General features: G+C 40.9%; 1 protein-coding gene across 3 annotated transcripts in view; it reads right to left on the reverse strand.

Moving 5' to 3' along the window:
* Positions 1 to 24,703, reverse strand: part of LOC145350477 (protein regulator of cytokinesis 1-like) — a 47,795-nt gene that overhangs the window by 10,330 nt on the left and 12,762 nt on the right. For 2 of the 3 annotated variants that reach the window (XR_013888214.1, XM_080199680.1), the window contains exons 5-13: positions 18,458 to 18,628; positions 18,197 to 18,337; positions 17,166 to 17,313; positions 15,865 to 16,001; positions 11,483 to 11,578; positions 11,230 to 11,376; positions 10,895 to 10,984; positions 9,130 to 9,213; positions 5,037 to 5,168 (exon numbers count right to left, since the gene is read on the reverse strand). Coding sequence is in view for 2 of the 3 variants with exons in the window: in XM_080199680.1 (XP_080055806.1) it covers positions 5,037 to 5,168; positions 9,130 to 9,213; positions 10,895 to 10,984; positions 11,230 to 11,376; positions 11,483 to 11,578; positions 15,865 to 16,001; positions 17,166 to 17,313; positions 18,197 to 18,337; positions 18,458 to 18,628 (1,146 nt within the window). In the remaining variant the exon portion in view is untranslated. The remainder of the gene's footprint in view (positions 1 to 5,036; positions 5,169 to 9,129; positions 9,214 to 10,894; positions 10,985 to 11,229; positions 11,377 to 11,482; positions 11,579 to 15,864; positions 16,002 to 17,165; positions 17,314 to 18,196; positions 18,338 to 18,457; positions 18,629 to 24,703) is intronic. The other variant, XM_080199690.1, reaches the window with a different exon arrangement.

Consider the following 24,703-nt stretch of genomic DNA (forward strand, 5'->3'; position numbering starts at 1 on the left):
GCGATTTCAACACTAGTTTCCTTCAAGGTCTGAGGGGATACCCTGTCCGGACCTGGAGATTGATCTACTCCAATTTGCCTCAAGACAGCAAGCACCTCCTCCCCTTTAATCTATATGGGTTCCATGATCTTTCTACTTGTTTGCCTTATTTCCATAGATTCCATGCCAGTTCCCTCAGTAAATACAGATGCAAAAAACTCTTAATATCTCCCCTATTCCTTTTGGTTCCATACAAAGCTGACCACTCTGATCTTCAAGAGGACCAATTTTATCCCTTACTATCCTTTTGCCCTTAATATACCTGTAGCTCTTAGGATTATCCTTCACCTTGACTGCCAAAGCAATCTCATGTCTTCTTTTAGCTCTCCTGATTTCTTTCCTAAGTAGTTTCTTGCACTTTTTATACTCAAGCATCTTATTTGTTCCCTGTTACCTATACATGTCATACATCTCTCTCCTCTTTTGTTTTAAAATCAGAGTTCCAATATCCCTCAAGAACCAAGGTTCCTTATTCTTATTCACTTTGCCTTTAATCCTGACAGGAACATACAAACTCTGCATTCTCAAAATTTCTCCTTTGAAGGCCTCCCAGTTACCAATCACATCCTTGCCAGGAAACAGCCTGTCCCAATCCATGCTTTTTAGTTCGTCATTTCTTCAAATTTGTCTTTTTCTAGTTACTACTCTTACCCTTACAGGGTTGCTATCTGTGCCACATGCCAGAGATTACTATCCTCGGGGTCCTCTGCTTTTTAACTTCCTACCAAGCTCTCTATACTCACTCTTCAGGATCTCCTCATTGGTACCAATGACATAGGAAGAATGTGTACTATGTCATCTGGCTGATCACCCTCCCACTTCAGAATGCTGTGCACGCAGACATCCCTGACCCTGGCACCCGGGAGGCAACAAACCATCCGAGAATCTCCATCACGACCACCGAACCTCATGCTGTACCTGTGACTTTTGAGTTCCTTATCACTACCGCTCTTCCACCCTCCCTTCTGCGCTGCAGAACCAGAATCAGTGCCAGAGATCCAGCTGCCGCAGCTTGTCCCACGTAAGGCATCTTCCACAACAGTATCTAAATTGGTATACCTGTTGTGGTGAGGAATGGCCACAGGGGCACCCTGCTCTTTCCCTTTTCCTCACCTGATGGTAACCCAATTTCCTGTGCTCTGTGCCTTTGGCATAACTACCTCCCTAAAGCTACGATCTATAAACTCCTCATTCTCCCGAATGATCTGGAGGTAATCCAGCTCCTTTTCCAGTTCCCTAACGTGGTTTGTTAGGAGCTGCAGTTGGATACACCTCCTGCAGGTGTCATTTATATAAATGACTTGGATGAAGGAATGGTTAATAAACTGGCAGACAGCTAAACTAGGTAGGAAAACAAGAGGGAAGAGGCTACAAAAGATCTGGCAAGTGGGAGAAAATGTGAATTGTCCATTATGAACATATTACCTATATGGTGATTTCTAGAGCTCAAATGCAGAGGGATCAGTGTGTCCTAGTGCAAGATCACAAAAAGCTAGTATGTAGGTGTGACAAGTAATTAGGAAAGCTGATGCATGAGGAATGAATACAAAAAGTAGGGAGGTTATGCTTCAGTTGTACAGGGCACTAATAAGACCACATTTGGAACAATGTACATTACTGTTCACCTTATTTGTGAGCAGCTCAGCAGTTCACCAGCCTGGAAAGGCTGGGATGTTGAGGAAAGTTTGGAGCCTCTGGAATTTAGAAGGGCAAGGAAGAGACTTGATCAAAACCTTCAAGATGCTGAGGGGTCTTGACAGGGTGAAAGTGGAGAGGATGTTTCCTGTTGTGGGAGAATCTAGAACAAGAGGTCACCCATGTAAAATGGAGACAAGGAGATATTTTCACTCTTCATGGAAGGGTGGCAGAGCAGAGTCTGACTATTTTTGAACCGTGTGTAGATTTTGGTAAGCAAGGGGTGATCAACATCCTGCTCATCAGGTCAGCCATGATAGCGAATGAAAGCAGACTTGAGGCACCTACTCCTCCTCTTTGTTCATATGCTCTGATTCTAGAACAGACGTGAAGTGAATTGGTGGTTTAGCAATTCACTATCAGATCTGATAATAGTACCCAATACAGCAGCATTCTGTTAAAATTCATATTTTGAATCATGAGATGCAAAGATAAAACTGGCTTCAATCTTAATCCTCACTGGTCTCCAATTCTCAAATCAGAAGATTTGTGGACATTTGCTCTGCTGTCTCCGCCACATGCAGCCCTTTCATGAGCTTACCAAGTTAAGTCCTCTCTGCTGTATCTTTGCATATTTTTCTAGTTTATCATCTCATGTCCATGAGCGCACCTGGTCTTCAAGGATCACTTCCTGCTCCCTCAACCCAATTCTCAAACAGATGATCACCCAGGTTCCCATGTTAACTACTCATGAACTATCCCTCTCCTCAAACCTGGAAATCCACCACCCTCAAAAAAGGTACCACTACATCTCAAAGCTCCCACTCTTCCCGAAGTACTGAATGTTTTACATACCATTGTTCCCAAAAGGTCCATATTGAAATGCTTAGTCACAAATGACATTCCATGTGATTGTAAATATCCCTCCTGTCACTCCATAACCAATCTGCTGCTTTTGACATGGACTATAGCATTCTCCAACGTCTCTGCATTATCATCCAGTCAAATAAAATAGGAGAATTCAGATGGTTCTGTTCATATCAAATTATAAGCAAAATTGGTTTCTTGTCCTACATGTGCCTCAGAGTGCAAGGATTTATTGCCAGCCACTATTTCTCACCCATGTGCTGTGACTTGGCAGTCTCCAAAAACATAACATTAGTTTTCACTCTACCTCATCACCTCGTGTGTCAGATCAGGCACCCAGTGCTAGTTAAGTAGATATTTTCTCCAAAATATTGGAAAGACCAATGCCATCCTTCTCCCTATCAACAGCTATAAAGCATGTCTGTTTGTAACCTTGACATGAAGAGGTGTAAAGACTTGCATTCTAAAATCAGTATTCTGTAAACTGTGTGTGCCTTTATATGCCCTGTTTGTGATCAGAACTCTCCACTCACCCGAAGGAACAGCATTTCAAAAGCTAGTGGCGTTTACCGCCAAATAAACCTGTTGGACTTTAACTTGGTGTTGAGAGATTTCTTACTGTACAATCTTGGTGTCACTGACTGAAATGCATCTGTAGAGTCATCAACACTACTCATTTCCACCTCTCTCATTTGACTTCACTTCCTCAGCCAGTCTACTGCCAAAAACTTCATTCACACCTTGTTACCAGACTATCTTAACTATCCTCCTCCAGCTCTCCCTTCTCAAAAAAAAACTCTGCTTTTCCATGGCCTCACTTGCAGCAAGTCCCAACCATGCAGTAATGAATTGGATTTGCCTCACCCCTAGCCAAGCGGTTCCAGTACAGCTGCAACACTGACGTCTACCTAGCAATCCAGCAATGTGGAAAATTGCCTAGGTATGCCCTGTACTCAAGATGATTGCCAATTACCACCCTATTCTCTTGATCAAGTGATGGAGTGGGTCATAGTGCCAAGCAGCACCTGCCAAACAATAACCTGCTCACTGATGTGCAGGTTGGGATCTGCCAGTGTCATTTAGTGTAGGTGCAAACATGGACAAAGCTGAACACCAGAGAGGATAGAGTGTGATTGCCCTTGACATCAAGGCTGTATTTGGCCAAGCATGCCTTCAAAGGCCTAGCAAAACTGGAGACAATGGGAATGGGGAAACTTTCTACTAGCTACCCTCATTCCTAACACAAAGAAGGGTGGTTGAAGGTCAGTCATCTTGGCTCCAGGCCATTACTGGTAAGTATCATAGACCCAAACATCTTCAACTGCTTCAATTACATTCCTTGCATCATATGGTCTAAAGTGGAGGTGTTTGCCAATTGCTCAATTCCTCAGACACTGAAGTAGTCTGCATCCAAATGCAACAAGACCTGGACATTATCCAGGCTTGGGTTGACAAATAACATTCATGCCACACAAATGCCTGGCAATGACCATCTCCAACACGAGAATCTAACCATTTCTCCTTGACATTTAATAGCATTCCTCCACTAACATTCTGGGAGTTACCACTGACAAGAAACCGAACTGACCAAGTGAAATAGTGTAGCTACAAGAGCAGGTCAGAGGCTAGGAATCCTGCAGAATAACACCTCCAAAAAGGCCCATCCACCATCTACAAAGCCATGTCAGAGTATGATGGAATACTCTACTTGCCTGGAGTGCAGCTCCATTTATTCAGGACAAAGCAGCCTGCTTGATCTGCCATCATACAGCAGCAGCATGTACAATCTACAAGATGCACTTTGCAAACATAACCAATACCATTTAGAAGGATAGGGACAGATACATGGGAATACCAACATCTGCAAGTTTCTCTCCAAGTCACTCACCATCCTGACTTGGAATGTTCTTTTCATTGTTGCTGGGTCAAAATCCTCAAACACCTCCCCAATTACATAGCAATTCAAGATGGCAACTCACCATTACTTAAGGGCAATTAGGGATGGGTAATGTATGCTAGCCTAGCCACTAAAGCATATATCCCTTAAAAATGAACAAAGTTTAAAACTTTACCAGCTTCATGTGAGATATGAACCACTGTCTTCATAGCATTAACCAAGCCTCTGGTTACAAGTCTAATGACATTACCACTATATCATCTTCCTTAGCTTTGGAATTCCTTCTAAATTTGACTACCTCTTCCTTCAAGAAGCTCCTGAAAACCTGCTTCTGCATCCAAGCGTCTGGACATCTGTTCTTATAGCCTGATACTCTATTTTACTGCACAATGCTCTCATGAAATGACTCAAGGCAAGCTATTCATATTGGAAACTGGAACAAAAAGGTGGAAATAAAACAGATTACAGATTTGGAAGATTAACGCTTTTGTGGTTTATGCTATGGTGCTAAAAACCATCAAATCAAGTTGAAAATAACTTGTAGCAGTCAACTGAAATGATTCAATGGCAGAAAAAAGGTTAAAAATGTAGACCTTACCGCAAATTCTGAATAGCTTACAGTAAGGCATCGGAATGGATTAGGCTGCTGACTGATAGATGGCGCATTTGTTTCTTTGTCTTGCAGAGGTGTTTCTTGTAGGAGCCCGGGTAAGTTGGGCACATTTGTAGTCTAATGAACAAGAAAAAAAAAGGTCAAAACATCTTTCAGTATCCATCTGAAAAAGGATTGCTACATACTCTGTACATGGTTGGAAGAAGCCAAAGGTTAATGAGTAATAAGACTGAGGTATTCTTAGGAACCACAGAGGAGTCAGCAATGTCACTATACTGGTGCATTCCAGCACTCCCAAGCATAACTATTTTCCCCCTCAAGCAACAAGACTTTAATTCCCAGCTCAGGTGATGAAAGTCACAAAATTGTATAAAAATCTCCATGAAGGCATAAGTGTAAATAATGGTAACTTCCCCTCATTTGATTATTTTATTGAGACACTAGATACAAGAAAGGTTCCATCAGATTGATAAATAATAGATGCAACTCAGCTGAACAAAACTAGTCATTATCTACCATAGCAGATTCAATTTGGCTTTGTTAAACAGAAATCATGTTTGACCAACTTGGAGATGTTATTTTTTTTTGATTGATTTATCACCATATGTATTGCGATAGCGAAAGGTTTTGTGCTATATAGGTAAAACACTGTTCAGAGTGCATAAGGGAGAAAGGGTGCAGAATACAACTTAAGATCAGCTTCCATAAAGTAGTGATAAGATGCCAAACATTACTTCACAAAGTTTATGGTATAGAGGGCAACACTAGCATGGATAAAGAGTTGGTTAGCAGCAGGAAGCTAAAAAGAGATGCATGGTTCATTTTCAGATGTGCAAAATTAGCAGTGCCAAAGGGATCAGTGCAAGATCTTGAACTATGTATCACTTGGATGAAGGGACAAAATGGTATATCAAAGTAGGAAAGTAAGTTACAAGCTGCCAAAGAGGATACAGATTGGCCAAGTGAGCAAATAAAAATGGCAGATGAAGTATAACGTGGGAAGCTGTGAACTTTGACTATATAAATAAAGAATAAAAACAATATTATTCAAGTGAAGTGAGATTACAAAACTCTGCAGGAGAGGAGTCTGGATGTTCTGGTATATGAATCAAAGTTAGTATCCATATAACAAGTGATTAGGAAGGGAAATGGAGCATAAAAGGAAGATTTGCTACTGTTAGACAGGGCATTAGTGAGACCACATCTGGAGTGGTGCGTTTAGGCTTCCTTAAAGGTTGGAGGCAGTTCAGAGAAGGTTCACTGGTTGATTCTTGGGATGGAGGAGTTAGTTGGAGTAAAAGTCAAACAAAGCAGGTCAGTACCCATTGGAATTTAGAAGATGAAGGTGATCCTATTGAAACATAGCATCCATATTGTCAAGCCCCCTCAAGATCATGTCCCTTATAGAGAGACGAGACAATTCAGAAATAAGAGATTTCCCCTTTAAGACAGATGGCCTCCATCTTAAGACGTAAATGAGAAATCTTTTCCTCAGGGTCAGTCTGTCAAATATGGTTCTTCAGGAACAGTAGAGGCAGGGTATGGAATAGTTTTAAATCACCAAGATAGATAGAACCTTGACTGGCAAGTAGAGTTGAGACTACAATTAGCTGTGATTGTATCAAATGGGGAAGCAGACCTGGGCTGAATGGCCTGCTGCTAATTTGTATACATGTCTACAAATGCCAGAGGTTGTAGGATAGTCAGGTAAAGAGGTTAAAGATGGGATATTAGCTGAGGCACAATATCTTTTATACGAAAACACTGCAGAGTTCTGGTTATTGTAACCTAGGGTGGCTGTGGGAGCAGGAGCAAAAGATGTGAATTTGTTGGCTGAAAGGAATTATGGACTGGAGGCCAGAGTTGTCTTCTTTGGACTGGAGAAGGCCGAGAGATTTGCTATATGAAATTGGAGGACGAAGATAAAGACCAATTCCTTTTGAAGAGCAGTCATTAGCCAGGGACTTGGATTTAGTGTAAAGACAGGAGGATTAGAGAAGAGAAATGTTTTCACCTAGGAGGAAGATGGGTGTTTTGAACTGGAGTATGACAGAGCCAGAAATCCTAATTTAAAATGTAATGTAAAAAAATTATAATCTGTGGAGTCACTGAGCAAGAGGGTGGATAAGCTTGTTTGCGGCTGACAGAGACCATGGGCTGCTTTTGTCATCTACTTTTTAAAAAAGTATAGATATTCCATGGTAAAGGCTAGAGGTCTAACAGTTAGAGGTTGATGGCAGCACAGTGGCAAGCACTGCTGCCTCCAGTGCCAGGGAGCTCAGTCCAATTCCAGCCTTGGGTGACCTCCACAGACAGACATTCTCCCTTGGGTGTCTCACATAGTCCAAAACTGGAAGGTTAGATGACCTGGCCATGGCAAAATTGCTCCTTAGCATCCCAAGGTGTGACAGTTAGATGGATTAGTGTTGCAAGATGTGAAGGAATAACTATGGTAAGTGTGTGGGGTTACAGGGGTAGGGCAGGGGAAGTGAGCCTGGGCAAAATATTCTGAGAGTTGGTGCAGACTTGGATGGGTCAAATGGCCTCCTTCTGCACGGTAGGGATTAGGCAGGTGGGAATTAGGAGAAGCAGCCAAATTCAACCCTTCACCATTCAGTTACATCTGGCTGATTTCTCCCTGGTCTCAAATCCATGTCCCCTGCCTATTCTCCATATTACCTTATATGGATACGTCTATGTCCTTCTTGAAACCATTCAATGATTCAGGCTCCGTGTTAAGGGGCAGCATGTTCCACAAATTTACCATCCTCTGAGAAGTAGTTCCTCCTCACCTCAGTTCAAAATCTACTGCCTCTCAAACCATAACCACTTGTTCGAGATTGTCCCATAAAAAGAAATATTATATTCCTTCATTCTTCCAAACCCTAGGTGAGTACAAGCCCAAACCGCTTCTCTCCTCATACATCAACACTTTCATCCCTGGAAATCAATTTGGTGAACCTCCTCTGAACTACCTCCAATGCTACCACATCCTTCCTCAAATAAAAGGAGACCAAAACTGGACACAATACTCCAGATGTGGTCTCATTAACACCCTACATAATTTGCAACAACACTTCTACTTCTATACTTCAGTACTTCTGCAATAAATGTTCAACATTTCATGCTAGACCTGCAAACTGACTTTCTGCAACTCATGAACATAGACACCCAGATCCCTCTGCCTAGATGCATTTTGAATCCACTTTTCATTTAGGTAATAAATTTGCATTTCTATTTTTTCTGCCAAAACAGATAACCTCACACTTATCCACATTAAACTCCATGATTCTACAATCAGACAATTTGCACATGGGAGAAGCTGAAGGCAAAACTGCATAGTAGCTCAGGAAGTATATGACGATTTTTTTCCCCTTTGTATTGGATGATTTGGAATCAAATCCTCTAGCTCATGATGCAAATCTACAATACAAGTGTTTTGGTTGTTGGTCCATCTTCAAAGTCCCCGAGCATAATGTTGCTTATATGGATTGCAGATATTTGGAAGGTGGACAATATCAAACCAAAATTGGGGGGGGTGGAGTTGTAGAAATCAAAGTTGTAAGAGGACCATGAAAAAGAACTGGAAACAGGAATGGATAAGCACAACTAATTTAAAGATTTTACCAAATTGCTGCCTCAATTTGTGAAAATTAATAGAAACACTGATTATATCAGCTTCATTTCTCATATTCCTACAATTTTGTGCCCAATAAGTTGTAACTGGTGAGTATGTTAAACAGGAATTTAAGTGAAGAAATGTCTCTTAACAGTGTGACTTTTGAATCACAGACCATGGATACTGCCAAATTTGCCAGGCATTTCCAGAATTTTTTGCTCTTACAAATATTCAGAACTCATTTCAAATGTTCTAAATCTCAAAGATTCAATCACTTTGATTTTGAGATAAAGCGCTGTACGGCTATGGAAATTCAGTGTGGAAAGATTCCAGTTCAGAAATGTGAAAACATTTTTGTGGACAACTTACACATTTATAGGCCTGCTTGGATTGTTAGGTTTAGAGATTCTTGTACAAATGTGCATAACTAATGCATGTTGTAACACATGTAAGACTGACCTTCTGAGCTGCAAGAGATGGCTTTCTTGTTCGTTTACAAGTCCTTCCACCACTATTCAATGTAAAATTTGAGCTTCCATTTAGCTATAAGAGAATGTTAAAAATGTTTTGATCAGACAGTCGAGAAGTGACAAAAGTTCTCAAAAGCAGATTTGTTACCTCAATGAACTCCAAGACAGACTCAAATGTTAACCATTTCTTTCTCCACAGATGCTGCCAGACATGTTTTTCCAGCATTTGCAGAATTTTGATTTTAGATTCATTATCCCCTGGGAGAGATGATTTATATATCTAACTGAATAAAGAAAAATGCATTTTGTGTAGTGCTTTTCATAATCATAGAACATCCTAAAACTCCTTACAGCCAATTAAGTACTTAGTCACTGTTGTAAAAAAAAATGCTGCAGTCAATTTGCATACAGCACAGCAATGTGAAAATGGTCCCTCAACATTTTGCATGTTCATTCCAGGGATAAATATTGGCGAGACATCACGGATAACTCCCACGTTCTTCTTCAAACTAGTGTAATTAAACCTTTCATAAGCACCAGAGGTTAGATGGCTATTTTGGTTCAACTGCAGTGTAGTAGCCCAGCACTGGGTGGTCTAGATGCAGGTCTATTATTTATCTATCTTCAAACTATTGGCATGCTCAATACAAAGGTTCATTTGAAATAGAAGCTCTTAGCTTACAACAGCAAGGTATTGAAGCCTCAAGTAGCCAAGGGTTAAAAAAAAACACTTTTACAAGCAGTATCCTGAGACTAACATCTATTCTTGGAGCTCTCTCCATGGCCAACTTTCCTATAATGCAAGATCTACTTAAAAACACCTGTTCTGAAACAGAAAGACAGCAACTGCCCGAGTGAAGAAATTTCTCCTCATCTCAGTCCTAAATGGCCTACTGTATCCAGAGACTGACTCCTCAGTCTAAACTCCCCAGCCAGAGGAAACTGTTGTTTCAATTATATCCACTCTTATTCCAGTGAGTGCAGGTTCAATTGACTCAATCTCTCCTAAATCCTGCTATCCCAAGAATCAGTCTGGTGAACCTTCACCGCAGTCCTTGGAGACTGAAACAGTACAGTATTTCAGGTGTGGCCTCTTTGCCTACATTCAGACCTCTTGCAATGAAGGCCAGCAAACCATTTGCCATCCTAACTGCTTGCTGTACCTTCATGCCCGTTTTCAGTGACTGGTGTACTAGAACACCCAAGGCCGTTTTGCAAGCAGTATCCTGAGACTAAAAATCTATTCTTGGAGCTCTCGCCAATTCACAACATTTTTATAATGCAAGATCTGCTTAAGAACACCTGTTCTGAAACAGAAAGACAGCAACTGCCCAGAGTGCAGAAATTTCTTCTCATCTCAGTCCTAAATGGCCTACCCCATATCTGGAGACTGACTCCTCATTCTAGACTCAATCTTACCCAAACTAATTCAGTACTATTCGGTTTCTCTCTGAAGTTACAAGCATTTACCCACTCATCCAACTGGCTAAATCACCGTGAGGCCTCTTAGCTTACATCAGGTACTGGAGGATGTTTTCTGAAAAAAGCTCCTCACCATGAATGCAGTACATTCACTTGGAATAATTAACAAAGGCCAAGTGTTGTGACAATTAGAGTTGGCTGGGGTAGCTTTTGATGCCAAAGAGTCTTAATTTCACACACAGTGCAAAGTACTGTTTAAAAAATAATTACAGATCAAGGGACAGTATTGCTCTTCAAAAAGAAGGGAAAATGAAAATTCATTAACAACTTACTTTTCTGATTTTGCTCTGTGGTGTACTAGATGCACCCAATGTCCGTTTTAAAGGAGTTTTATAGCCAAACCCATCTTCCTTCTTTACACACTAGAAATAAAGCCACAGAACTTTCAATCACTTGCACCACACAAACATTAAATACTGGCACTGCACATATTAATCTCAACTACATTTTAAAATGCAAGAAATTCATTAAATTCTTAATTTGAATAAAATTTAGCCAACATTACAATGATATGCAAATACAACTGGAATGATGAGCTATGGTAGAGATTGCTAAGCGAGTAATGTGGGAAGAAGGTTTGCAATTCAAAATTGAACTAATAACATACTCGTTCTTGTTTCTCTTGAACTTTCTTGAGTCTATGTTGCTCCCATTGATTAGCAACGTAAGCCGTGAATTTTTGGCCATAAATCAGAAAGGGACAGCCTTGCTCAGTTTCCCATCTCTCAACGTTCAGCTTTATTTCTTCTTCCAGCTGAAGAGGAAACATAAGTCAGATTGATAATGATCTTTTAAAGACAAAAAAACACTAAACAAGACACAATGATCTTTAACAATCACCAGAATGGAGTAATACTTGCCTTTGGTATTTTCTTTTGCAGCATACTACGTTCCTTTTCCTCTTTCAGCAAAGTTCCACCTCTATTAGAGAATCTGTTTGGGTCTGATGCCTTCTTCTACACAAAAATTGAATTGAATTATATTTAGTTTTCATGTTACAAATCATACTAGATTTGTATTCAGATCAAGAACCAAAGTAGTGAAGTTTCCAATTTGATGGAATGGCTACAAGTTGTCACTATTTTGGAAGTGTTCCCTTCTCCCTCAAAGCTGCCACTAAATCTTATTTATATATTTGCTAATTCCTTAGCAAAAAATTAAAAATAGTCAAAAAAGGCACCTTGTGGGATCCTTGTACACAAAATGAATTTTAAAGGCCTTGAAAAAAGCAGTATAGTCTTTGGACTATAACTTCCAATGGAGTCATATGCAACAGCTATGGATTAAAGCTCAGAAGTTAGACCATTTACCCAAAATATGTAGTTAGTTTTGCATAGATATGCTTAATGTCAAGGTCACTGAATCTTGAGTGGCAATGAACAAAGGAACAGGAATAGGCCATTCTCAGCCAGTCAAATCTACTCCACCATTCAATACACTCATGGCTTATATCATTGCCTTTTACCCACACAAAATCCGTGTTGTTAATAAGGTATCAATAAGAGCTTACATAGTGCTTTGGCGAAGAGAATTTCAAAGGCTCTCAACACCTTTTAAAAGTGTTTCTGCTCAAATGGATTACCCCGGGTTCAGACTCCCCATTCCCCAAGGGAAACACCTTACTTGCAACTACGCGGTCTACTTACAATGAGATCACACTAGCTCTTGAGAACACAGCTCAGTTTGCCCAATCTCCTTTCAAAAGACAGTCCCACCATTCTAGGAATGTCTGGCAAACCTTTGATGCATTTCCTTTTCAGTAAGGAGATCAAATTGGCTTGGCTACGCAGGTAATTAACACATTGGGACTTTCAGTTTCTGCTTGTGTACATTTTAGTAAAATTTGATCAGTCAGCTAAAAAAAATGCCATTACAATTTTTTAAAATAGTCCAAATTGAATAAAGTTTGCAAGGGGGTATTATTTTCTTTTCCCACTATTAAAATAATTCCTGTGTGGTGACAAAATAATTCCTGTGTGGTGACATTAAGATGATTTTGTTTTGCAGCAAATTACTTCCAAACCTGAAAACCAAAAGTAAACTAGAATGGAAAAAAACTACTTATGCAAACCTTGCATCTAAAATTGCACATTTTGCAGTGAAACGCCCTTAGTAATCTCTGGATTACTATCCGAGTCACAAGCCGATTGGCACAAGGTCAATAAAATTGAGGTAAATGCATGGCTCAAAAATTGGCGTGGGAGGAATGGAATTGAACTTATGGAACATTGATACCAGTATTCCAGACCACGTAAGAGTATAGAAGGTGGCAGGAATCTAACCTCAGGCAGAGCAAAAAAAGCTGACTGGTATGAGAAGAGAGGTGGTCAATATAGGACTGAGGGTGTCGTACCTAAATGCGTGTAATATACAGAACAAGGTAAAACAAGCATGTTGCGCACATTGAAATCAGCTGGTATGATGTTATAGACATCACAGACGTGGCTGCAAGGGGATCAGGGCTGGGATCCAAATATCCAAGGAAGGGCAAGCATATGGGCAAAAGGGGACAAGGTTGCATTGTTAGTAAGGAATGAAGTTAAAGCGATAGCAAGAAGTGATGTAGGATCAGAAGGCATAAAATCTACGTGGGTAGAGTTGAGGAATCACAAAGATAAAAAGACCCTAGTGGGAGTTACGTGCAAGCCCCCTAGCAGTAGTCAGGATGTGGGGTGGAAAATAAATCAGGAGATAGAAAAGACAATATTAAAATAATCATGGGGGCCTTCAATATGCAGGTGGATTGGGAAAAATCAGGTAGATAGTGGATCCCAAGAAAAGGAATTTGTGGAATGTCTAATGTGGTTTTTTGGAACAGCATGTGACAGAGCCAACTAGAGAACAGGAATTCTGGATTTGATGTGTAATGAGGCAGACTTGATTAGGGAACTAAGTTGAAGGAACGCTCAGGAAGCAGTGGGCACAATGTGATAAAATTTACCTTGCAATTTGAGGAGGGGGGGGGGGGGGGGGGTGGTGGGCAGTGAGAAAAGATGAAGCTGAAATCAGATGCAACTGTATTACAATTAAAAAGGTAACTACAAAAACATGAGGGAGGAGCTGGCCAGAGTTGATTGGAAAGGGAACCTAGCAGGGAAGACAGTTGAACAGCAAGGACAGGAGTTTGCATGTTACCTGGGAGCCACAACAGAAATTCATCCCAAGGAGGAAACAGGCTAAGGGGAGGCATCCGTGGCAAATGAAGGAAGTCAAGGCCAGCATAAAAGCAAAAGAAAAAGCATACAAAGTGGCAAGGATTAGTGGGAAGCTTTTAAAAACAAGCAGAGGACAACTAAAAAAGCAATGGCGGGGGGAGAAGATGAAATAAGAGCATAAGCCAGTTAGTAATATAAAAAAAGGAAGAGTTTTTTTTTAAACACATAAAAGGTAAGAGGCAAAAATAGCCATTAGACCACTGGAAAATGAGGCTGGAGAAGTAATAATAGGAAACAAAGAAATGGCAGAGGAACTGAATAGATATTTTGTATCAGTCTTCATAGTGGAAGACACCAGTGGAATGCCAGAGCTCCAGGAGAGTCAAAAGGCACAGTTAAGGTGTACTGGCTATTCAGGAGAAGGATCTGGGGAAACTGAAAGGTCCGAAGTGGATAAATCACTTGGACTGGATGGCCCAGGATTTTAAAAAAGATAGCTGAGGAAATTGTGGAGGCGTTGGTGGTGATCTTTCAGGAATCATGGAGGCAGAAAGGATACCAAAGAACTGGAAAGTAGTGAATGTAATACCACTGTTTAAGAAGGGAGGCAGCAGACTGGAAATTATAGGTCTGTTAGCCTAACTTTAGTCATTGGCAAGATTTTACAGTCCATTATTAAAGATGAGTTCGTGGAGTACTTAATAAAGTAGAACTGAATCAGCTCAGCTTTGTCAGGGGAGGTCACATCTGACAAATCTGTTAGAGTTCTTTGAGGTAACAAAGAGGTTACATAAAGAACCACTAGATTTCCAGAAGGTCGTTGACAAGGTGCCGCATAGAAGACTGTTGAATAAGTTAAGAGCCCATGTTGTTAAGGGTAAGATCCTGGTTTGATAGAGGATGGCTGACAGGCAGAAGGCAGAGAGTGGGGATAAAGAAGTCTTTTTCAGGATAGCAGCCAGTGACAAGTGGTGTGCCGGACCACAATTTTTCACAACATACATTAACGATTTGGAGGAAGGGACTGAAGGCACAGCTGCTAAGTTTGCAGATGATACAAAGATATGTAGAAGCATAGGTAGTATTGAGGAAGCCGGGGGCGGGGGGGGCTGCAGAAGGGCTTGGTCAGGTTGGGAGTGCGGGCAAAGTAGTGGCAGATGGAATACAATGGAAAAAAGGGTGAGGTTATGCACTTTAGAAGGAGAAGTGGAGGCATACACTATTTTCTAAATGGGAAAATGCTTTGGATATTAGAAATACAAAGGGATTTTGAAGTCCTTGTTCAAGGCTCTCTTAAGGTTATGTGCAGGTTCAGTCGGCAATTAAAAAGGCAAATGAAATGTCAGCATTCACGCTTAGAGGGCTGGCATACAAGAGCAGGGATGTACTTCACAGGCTGTATAAGGCTCTGGTCAGACCCCATTTGGGAGGATTGTGAGCAGTTTTGGGCCCCATATCCAAGGATGGATGTGCTGGCCTCGGAAAGGATCCAGAGGAGGTTCACGAGAATGATCCCTGAAATCAAGAACTTGTCAACTGAGGACTCTGGGACTGTACTCGTTGGAGCTTAGAAGAATGAGAGGATCTTATTGAAATTCACGGGATACTGCAAGGCCTGCATACAGCAGACACGGACAGAATGCTTTCATTAGGTGGAAAAACTAGAACCAGAGAAAGCACAACCTCAGGCTAAAGAGATGATCCTTTAAAACAGATGAGAAGAAATCTCTTCAGTGAAAGAGTGATGAATTTGTGGAATGTTTTGCTGCAGACAGCTGTGAGGGCCAGATCATTAAGACAGAGATAGATAGATAGATTCTTGATTAATAAAGGGATCAGGAGGTTATGGGAAAAAGGCAGGAGAATTGGGAGGGGGGGAGCAGGGGAGAAAGAACGAGGAAAAATATCAGCCTGATTGAATAGCAGAGCAGATTTGATGGGCCGAGTGGCCTAATTCTGCTCCTATGTCTTATGGTCTTCAGACATTTAGAGCTAAAGTGTGCAAAAGAAAGATAGCCCAAGAAATAACTAACTATTAGATGCAAAAAAAATGTTAACCAATCATACTTCATCAAGAATTACAGTACCTCAAGTTCTAGGAACACCTTCCACCAATGATCCCATTTTTCAACATTAACAAACAATTCTTGGCACTTCTGGTAGTGAAGGGTAATCTTTACCAGCTCTTCATCATGCACTTTCAGCAATTCTTCTGTAAAATTTTCTGCACGCGAATTACATTGAACATTAGTAATGCAAGGATATTAAGCACTCAAAACTTGTACTTACTAGATGCCTAACTTCTAGCCCTCTACCAATGGTGTCCTGCAGATGAAGCATAAAAATGCGCACTTATGAATATTCACAGCTCCTCGCTCCACTTGGGGTGAGGGTTTCTATACCACACTCAACAGCAAGTGTAGCTCCTAAAATCAAATTTGAATTATACAAATTGTCTCATTATACTATACAGCCATCCATAAAAATGTAGCCAGATTCAAGGCAAAAAAATCAGAGTGCAATAGCAATAAGAAATCAAGATGCCATTACAATTTGCATAAGGGTATGGATGTCTGCCTCTCTGCAGCCTCTGTCCTCCCCAGTTTACACTGGAGAATTAATCAACTGTCAGAAATCAGAGAGGATATTAAAGTGGGCAGACTGTAACAAGGAGCTGGAGCTCCAATAACTGACATCTACGTTTGTGTACTTATCCAAGTTTGCTGGTTTGAAGGTAAAGATAGGACTGGAGCCAAGAGATTTGGGCAGATAAAAAGTGAGTGGAAAACAAGACTGCAGGTGGAGCATAAGGAATTTCCAGCTGCTGTAGTGAGATTTGAACTCATGTTGTCAAATTATTAGCTGAGAGTGCTGGACTATTAATTTGACCAGAGTTCTTGTAGCCACGAGCATGTCAAATAAGAGACTAGTTGGTACCATCAAAACTTGAAGATGAGTGCCTTATCTTCTCTCTCCTTTCCCCCTACAATATCAGCACCTGAGTCAGTTTGGATAGACAGCTAAAGGAATAAACTCTTTCACCATCATCAGAAGTGAGAGCTCTGCATTGAGCCACTGCTCACACCAGCTACAAATGACCTATAAATTGGCGTAAATTGGGAACAACTCTGGACAGATTCAATCAAGCTCAAAAGGGGGTGAATCCCAACAAACAAATTTCACGTCAAATATTTAGAGTGGACAGCAAGGAAGTATTCCAATCTGTACTGGTTTTGAAAAGGACAAAACAGTTAAGTATTTTGCAATACAAACTAGGATGACAATTCTTTTTGAATGACTGAAAATTGGAAAAGTATCCTCCATTGTGATGAAGTTGGAAATACAATATAGCCATAAGTTAGGCAAGAACAATTAAGAAATAACATACCATCAGACAGAAAAGCAAATTCTTCTCTTTGATCCTGGCTGTAGAAACATTTATCCCAATAAGTGTTTAGTTCTTGTCGGATGCGAGCGATGATTTGTTTGATATTCTTGGTCTGCATTTGTTGAAGTTGCTCAAGCTGCAGTTGCAACTAAAAAAAGTGAAGCTTTATGAACTAAACCAGAGATGCCCACTCAGTATGGGCAGCACAGTGGTTAGCACTGCTGCCTTAGGGACCTGGGTTAGATTCCAACCTTGGGTGTCTGGAATTTGCACAGTGTCCTCTGGTTAGGTGCATTGGCCACGAATAATACTTGCAGTTATGAGGATAGGGAGGAGGAATTGGCCGAGTTAAAATGCTCAAGAGTTGGTGCAGACATGGGCTGAATGGAATCATCTTTCAACCAAGAGACACCAATTCTCATGCAGATCTAGGATAGAATGTTCTACTTACTAAAAAATTAATGTTAACTGGATACAAGTTATTAACATTAGTCCAGTCAATTCAATGAGAGTTGCAGTTACTGAGAAACTCAAGATGGCCTTAGATTTTTCTCAATTTATCTGAATACAGAAGCTGGTCATGTTTAGAGTGGTTTGTAACTATTGATCTTATGACATTTATAATGCATTTATTGTCCTCATCGAATCATACAACCTCAACAGTACAGAAGGAGACCAATTGCCCCAGCAAGTCCATATCAACCACAACCACACCCAGACCCCATTTCTGTATCCCCATACATTTACTGGGCTAATCTCCCTGACACTAGGATCAATCTAGCATGGCCAATCCATAACCTGCACATCTTTGGAGTGTGGCAGAAAATCAGAGTACTCGGAGGAAACTCATGCAGACATGGGGAAAACGTGCAAACTCCACTCAGACAAAGACCCAAGGCTGGAATTGCACTCAGGTCCTTGGTGCTGTGAGGCAGCAGTGCTAATCACCGTGCTGCCCTTATTATGCCTGCTATATCATCTGTACACAAGTGAAAGTTAACCAAATGCACTGTGCAGGATTCAATACTAACCATTGTATTGATTTGATGTATGGAACCTGTTTCACACATGTTCTGTTGGTCTGAACGAATTTGTAAAGTATTCCACAGAGAACGGATCTGCTTTTTTAGAGACTCCTGTGCAGCCAACAATTCTTGCTTTTTCACCGTTAACTGCAATTTAAGAAAATGAAATTACAAAATGTGAATGTTGAACATTTTAGTCACAATCTGCAGGTATGGATTTAGTATGTGAATATTTGTAAAACCAGGGCAACATATTGGAGAACGAACCTGGTGACGAAGCATCTCCAGTGATTTAATATTTTCATCAGAGAGGAAAAAGAGATTCTCTTCCTCCAGGACTGCATCCTTTTCAAATGTGGTGTCAGGGACATGATCAATATCAGTCATGAGTATTGTGATATCATTCCGGAGCCCAAGGAAAGTAGCTAAACGACACTCCTGTTGAAAGCGAGCAAAAATGATTCCAGTGTGGTAACTAAAACAAGTTCAGGTGGTGTATTAAAAAAAAAATCACAAATCTCGTCCTTTGTCAAATAAAAACCTGTGCCTATGATAAACAATTATTGTGCCTCCAGAGGGGATTAAGGCAGAACTCACTCTTGAAAAATAGTTTGCAAAGGACATCAAGCACACTGCTGAAGCTCTTACGAGAAAGAGGTGGGCCAAAAGTAACGTGGATCCCTTAATGGCCGGCATAGGCAATATTGCCATTTAAATCTTTAATTTCCCAATGGAAAGATACAAGAAAAACATCAAAAACACAAACAAACTAGATAAGTGACAAAAATTAAATCAAATGTGGCAAATCTTCAGAATTTGGAAAAAGAAATTGTTAAAATACAGTCATGATGTTCTAAAATTCTTGGTTTTGGAATTGTCAAACTGCCAATATCACTATCAATCAAGGCCAGGAAAGACTGGGACATTTTTTGAACTACTAGTCCTCATTACTTGTGGGGGTGTCACTGGAATTCTTCTAGGGACAGGCTACCACTATTGTTTATATCTTGCACATCTTTTTCAATTTGATGCCAACCCAAACTTCAGTTATGAATGCATCAGCCATGTCTTTAAGATAAAATATGCAATGTCACATCTTTAAGCTTCTTTTTCCAATCCACTGTTGCCACTTGATCCACATAAGCTTAAGTATAAGCAAAATACAAGACATTAGTTCTGATCCAAATTTCTCACCTCAAACTGAAAGTGAAATTATGTTATGATCACTGTTTATTACAAGGTCATCACTGCTTGCTTCCAGAATGTGGTGTTCTAAAAAAAAACTGGTCCAAACAAATTAGGGATTGTTAAGGCCAAGTCCCTTTGCCAATTAGCACCTGTCATACAACACCACTGCCCTCCCACACAACCAATTCTACAGTGCAGCTACGGTTCAGCCTACCTATAAACAACTCCCAGTGATTTAAACCTTATACAAACAGCTCAGTGACAATCATTTATTATTGCATGATCTTCACCTTTCTTCTAAAATGTCAAATAGCCTTCAATATTTAGTTTACTGTCTTGGTACTACATTTCTAATTGTTACCATAATTTATTTCTTGACTTCATTTGCTAATGTTTAATCTGACCAGAAAGGGCAGTATATATGTGTAAGGTTGATTTTAATAATGTTACCTTCCCCCTTTACCTCTCTCCCAAATTACATATAGTACTAGTTATACAGATCAGCAGGACACTAGCCCCAGTGTGATTCAGGTGAATTTTCATTATTAGAGCAGCTCCTCTTTCCCCAACATTGCAGCCACTGCCCAACAAATCAAAACCAATTCTCACGCTGGAGCATTCATTTACAAGATTATTCAGCTACCTGAAGTTCCTTTATCATGGAATTTACTGTGCCAAATGATCTGAAAAACTAAATGAATAGAATTTTCTACATAAAAAGGGCTCAATCCTTGCACTCTAAATTAGTTATTTCTGTATAATACAAGTATCAAGAAATTCATAAGTTGAATCCATTAATCTTACAAACTTTAATAGTTTTTCATTTTCAAAAACAAAAACTACTGATGTCTTAGCTCACCCTAATCATGCTGGCGAGAAGTTTAATCAACTCCATGTGAGTATTTGTCCAGTTGTTTCACTTGTTGATTCTCCCACTTAATCATTATCAAATTAATGCTGTGAAGGCAATTTAAATGCCCCACCTCTTTCTGCTTAAATAATAATGCAACACTGTCATGTACTGGACAACTTCTACATGAATTCTGAGTTTAAGTACAGCTTAAATCTGGAATGGTTTCAAACCTTCATCAATTCTTATGTTTGCCACATACCTGTAGCCCCATTATAGTACTGCATCAAGGAATCTTAGTCATAGGGGTTTACAGCATGGAAACAGGCCCTTCAGCCCAACTTGTCCATACCGCCATTATTTTTTTGTAAACCCTAAAATAATCCCAATTGCCTGCATTTGGCCCATATCCCTTTATACACATCGTACCTATGTAACTACCTAAATGCTTTTTAAAAGACAAAATTGTATCTGCCACCACTACTATCTCTGGCATCTTGTTCCAGATACTCACCACCCTCTGAAAAAATTGCCCTCTGGGATCTTCTGTATCTCTCCCCCCACCCTCACCTTAAACTTATGCCCTCTAGTTTTAGACTCTCCTACCTTTAGAAAAATATGACTATATAGCTGATCTATGCCCCTCATTATTTTATAGACCTCTATAAGGTCACCCCTCAGCCTCCTATGCTCCAGAGAAAAGTCTTGTGCACAGAATAGATCCCTGATAGACCTCAGAACCATTAATGTATTGAGAATTCCATTTTTGTCACAAATCCATTTGTTTTCCATGTAGTACACAGCATAAGCAGTAATTCTGACATTATAATCCATTAGAAAATAGAACCAAGGGAGTCACTGGACCTCCTTTTAAAAGGAGGCTTTGAGCTAGGAACTAATTTTCTCAAGCCACAACATCCAGAACTTCTCCCTCCCCTGCACCAGACCTTCCTTTTGCATCTTCACCCCAACAAAGGGAGACATGCAGCTAAAGCTAGGAAGAGCAGTCTATTCTGGCTAATCATTGGAGGCAATGGTGGTATGGTTTATGACAACTGTCCGAGGGCATTGAATCAGCGCCCCAAGACCCATGTAACCATGTAATATTTTGGTTTCCAATGCTGAAGCTACTAAGTTCAGTCAAAAAGCACATCCTACATTGATGGTAATAACAAGCTACCAATGCATTACTTATCAGTTTATCCCTCCTACAACTATAAAACAAATTACAAATTTGGCACAACTTTGAAGTTGAACTCCTGGGAATTTATAACCATTATGCACAGTGCATTAAGTGTGCTTTAACTTCATTTCCAAAGAAATAATTCTTTTAAAATATTTCTCAGAACAAACTCATGATAGCTCAGTGACTATGACTGTTTGCTGTACAGAAACATGGATTTGGGCCAGTGTCTGCAGGAGTTTGCATATTCTCCCTGTGATTGCATGGGTTTTCTCCAGGTGCTCCGATTTCCTCCCACACCCCAAAAACGGGCTGATTGGTGTAACAAATTGTCCCTAAATTAGTCTTCCCTTAATCTTCCCCCATAGGTGTAGACAAAGGTCATAGGTAGAGGAGAGCACTCACAATGTTAAAATGGCGGTGCGGGCTCGTTGGGCCGAAGGGCCTGTTTCCCATGCTGTGTTGTTCTTTGTTATTATTTCTTGTAATTTGTTGCATCAATTTTGGCAGAAATTCAGAAATCAAATTTCTAAGTATCTCTTGTGGCTAAATTTATTTACTGATTACACAGATCAAAAATATCACCCAGATTTTGCAAGTTACCTCAGGGCTTGGGTGGTACAAAGATCTGTCATGTTTGATTACCACTGGATCCTTGGGAAAAATTTGATCAGTTGCAATTGTTTTTTTCCATCCTTTGTAAATCAATTGGCATTTAAGAAATTAATTTCAGATTAGACTTGTACATTAAAGTTTGCTAGACAAAAAAGGACTGGCAGCATCTTGGCAAACTGAGTTACCTTCAGATTGAAGCTTCTCTTTAGAATGGGGAAAAGCTGGAGAACAGATTTTACAAGTCAAAGGCGGCAGTGGGAATTTAGGATGGTTGAGAATAAAAAAAAGGTCTGTATAAGTCAGGGGAGAAACAGTCCGGGTTCTACTAGAAGGGCCACACACACACACACACACAATTAAGGGATTACTGCCTTTTGGATGAAATTTGAGCAGAGGCCCACTCTGCATTCACGAAAGATCAGTAAGGCGTCTCACAGGTTAAAATCCAACAGGTTTATTTGTCAGGACAAGCTTTCAGAGCACTGCTCCATCAGGCGTTCTCACAAATAGGGCAAATACAGACACGAACTCAATTTACAAGATAATGGTTGAAATGCACGTCTTTACAGGTAATCAAGGTCTTAAAAAAAGGTACAGACAATGCGAGTGGAGAGAAGGTCAAGCTAAGAGAGCACAAGTTAGGAGGTATGTATTGTCTCCAGCCCAGTCAAGTCGTGGGGGTTACAGATAGTGTGACACGAACCCAAGATGCCGATTGAGGCCATCCTCATGTGTGGGGAACTTGGCTCTCAGTTTCTGCTCAGCAATTCTACTTTGTTGTGTGTCGTGAAGGCTGCCTTAGAGAACGCTTACCTGAAGATTAGAGGCTGAATGCCCATGACTGCTGAAGTGTTCCCACTGGAAGGAAACACTCCTGCTTGGTAATTGTCAAATGGTGTTCATTCAAGCATTGTTGCACAGTCTCCCCAACATACCACACCTCAGGACATCCTTTCCTGCAGTATATCAGGTAGACAACATTGGCCAAGTTGCAAGAGTATGTACTGTGTACCTGGTGGATAGTGTTCTCACACGAGATGTGGCACCTGCATTGATGATCTGGCACGTCTTGCAGAGGTTGCTGTGGCAGAGTTGTGTGGTTTTGTAGTCACTGTTCTCCTGAAGGCTGGATGATTTGCTGTGGACAATGGTTTGTTTGAAGGTAAGAAGTGGGAGTGTTAGGGTGGCCTTGGTGAGAATTCTTCATCTAGACACACGGGACAGCCATGGGGACCAAATTCACACCTCAATATGCCAACATCTTTTTGCACAGGTTTGAACAAGACCTCTTCACCACACAGGACCTTCAAATGATGCTATACACGAGTTACATCGATGACATTTTTTTCCTTTGGACTCGTGGCAAACAATTATTGAATCAACTACATGACGACATCAACAAATTCCACTCCACCAAACTCTCCATGGAGTACTCTCTGGAATCAGTTGCTTTCTTGGACACATGCATCTCCAATGACCGTCACCTCAGCAATTCACTGTAGTGCAAGCTTATGGATAACCTCATGACGCTCGACTTCTCCAGCTTCTACCTTAAACGTGTAGAAGAGGGCATCCCCCTACGGACAAACCCTCTGTATACACAAGATCTGCTCAGATGAGGAAGATCACAGCAGACATCTACAGATGCCCTCATAAGAACAGGATATGGTGCTCAACTCAATCAACAGTTCCAACGTGCCACAGTGAAAAACCACACTGACCTCCTCAGAAGAGAAGCACAGGACATGGTGGACAGAGTGCCCTCCGTTGTCCAGTACTTTCCCGGAGTGGAAAAGCTATGATATCTTCTCTGGAGCCTTCAAAGTGTTCGTCTTCATCGAAGACATCTTGCCAAGGCCATCCCCACTTCTTGCCTTTGAAAGAACTGCACAACCTCAAACAGACCATTGTCCACAGCAAACTACCCAGCCGTCAGGAGAACGGTGATCACGACACCACGCAACCCTGCCACAGCAACCTCTGCAAGACGTGCCAGATCATTAACATGGATGCCATCATCTCACACAAGAACACCATCCACCAGGTACACGACACATACTCTTGCAACTCTACCTGATACGCTGCAGGAAAGGATGTCCTGAGGCATGGTACATTGTCATAGCGTCTGCCTGGTCTCCCCAACGGATGAACGAACACCGCTCAATCACAAGGCAGAAGTGCTCCCTTCTAGTCGGAGAACGCTTCAGCAGTCACAAGTGTTCAGCCTCTGATCTTCAGGTACGCATTCTCCAAGGCGGCCTTCACAACAACGCAGAATTGCTGAGCAGAAACCGCTAGCCATGTTCTGCACACGAGGACAGCCTCAACCAGGATCTTGGGTTTTTGTCACACAATTTGTAACCCCTATGACTTGCCTGGGCTTGCAAAATCTCACTAATTGTCCTGGCTGGAGACAATACACATCTCTAACTTGTGCTTGCCCTCTCCACTCACACTGTCTGTATCTTTAAGGCTCGGGTACCTGTAAAGACGTGCATTCCAACCATTATCTTGTAAATCGAGTTGCGTCTGTATATGCCCGGTTTGTGAACACAAGTCCTCACTCACCTAATGAAGGAGCAGCGTTCTGAAAGCTGTGCTGCCAAACAAACTGGTTGGACTTTAATGTGGTGTTGAGAGACTTCTTACTGTGCTTACCCCAGCCGGCATCGCCACT

The sequence above is a fragment of the Carcharhinus amblyrhynchos genome, chromosome 1 (assembly GCF_965287045.1).
Source record: "Carcharhinus amblyrhynchos chromosome 1, sCarAmb.v2.hapA, whole genome shotgun sequence".
NCBI classification, from domain to species: Eukaryota; Metazoa; Chordata; class Chondrichthyes; order Carcharhiniformes; family Carcharhinidae; genus Carcharhinus; species Carcharhinus amblyrhynchos.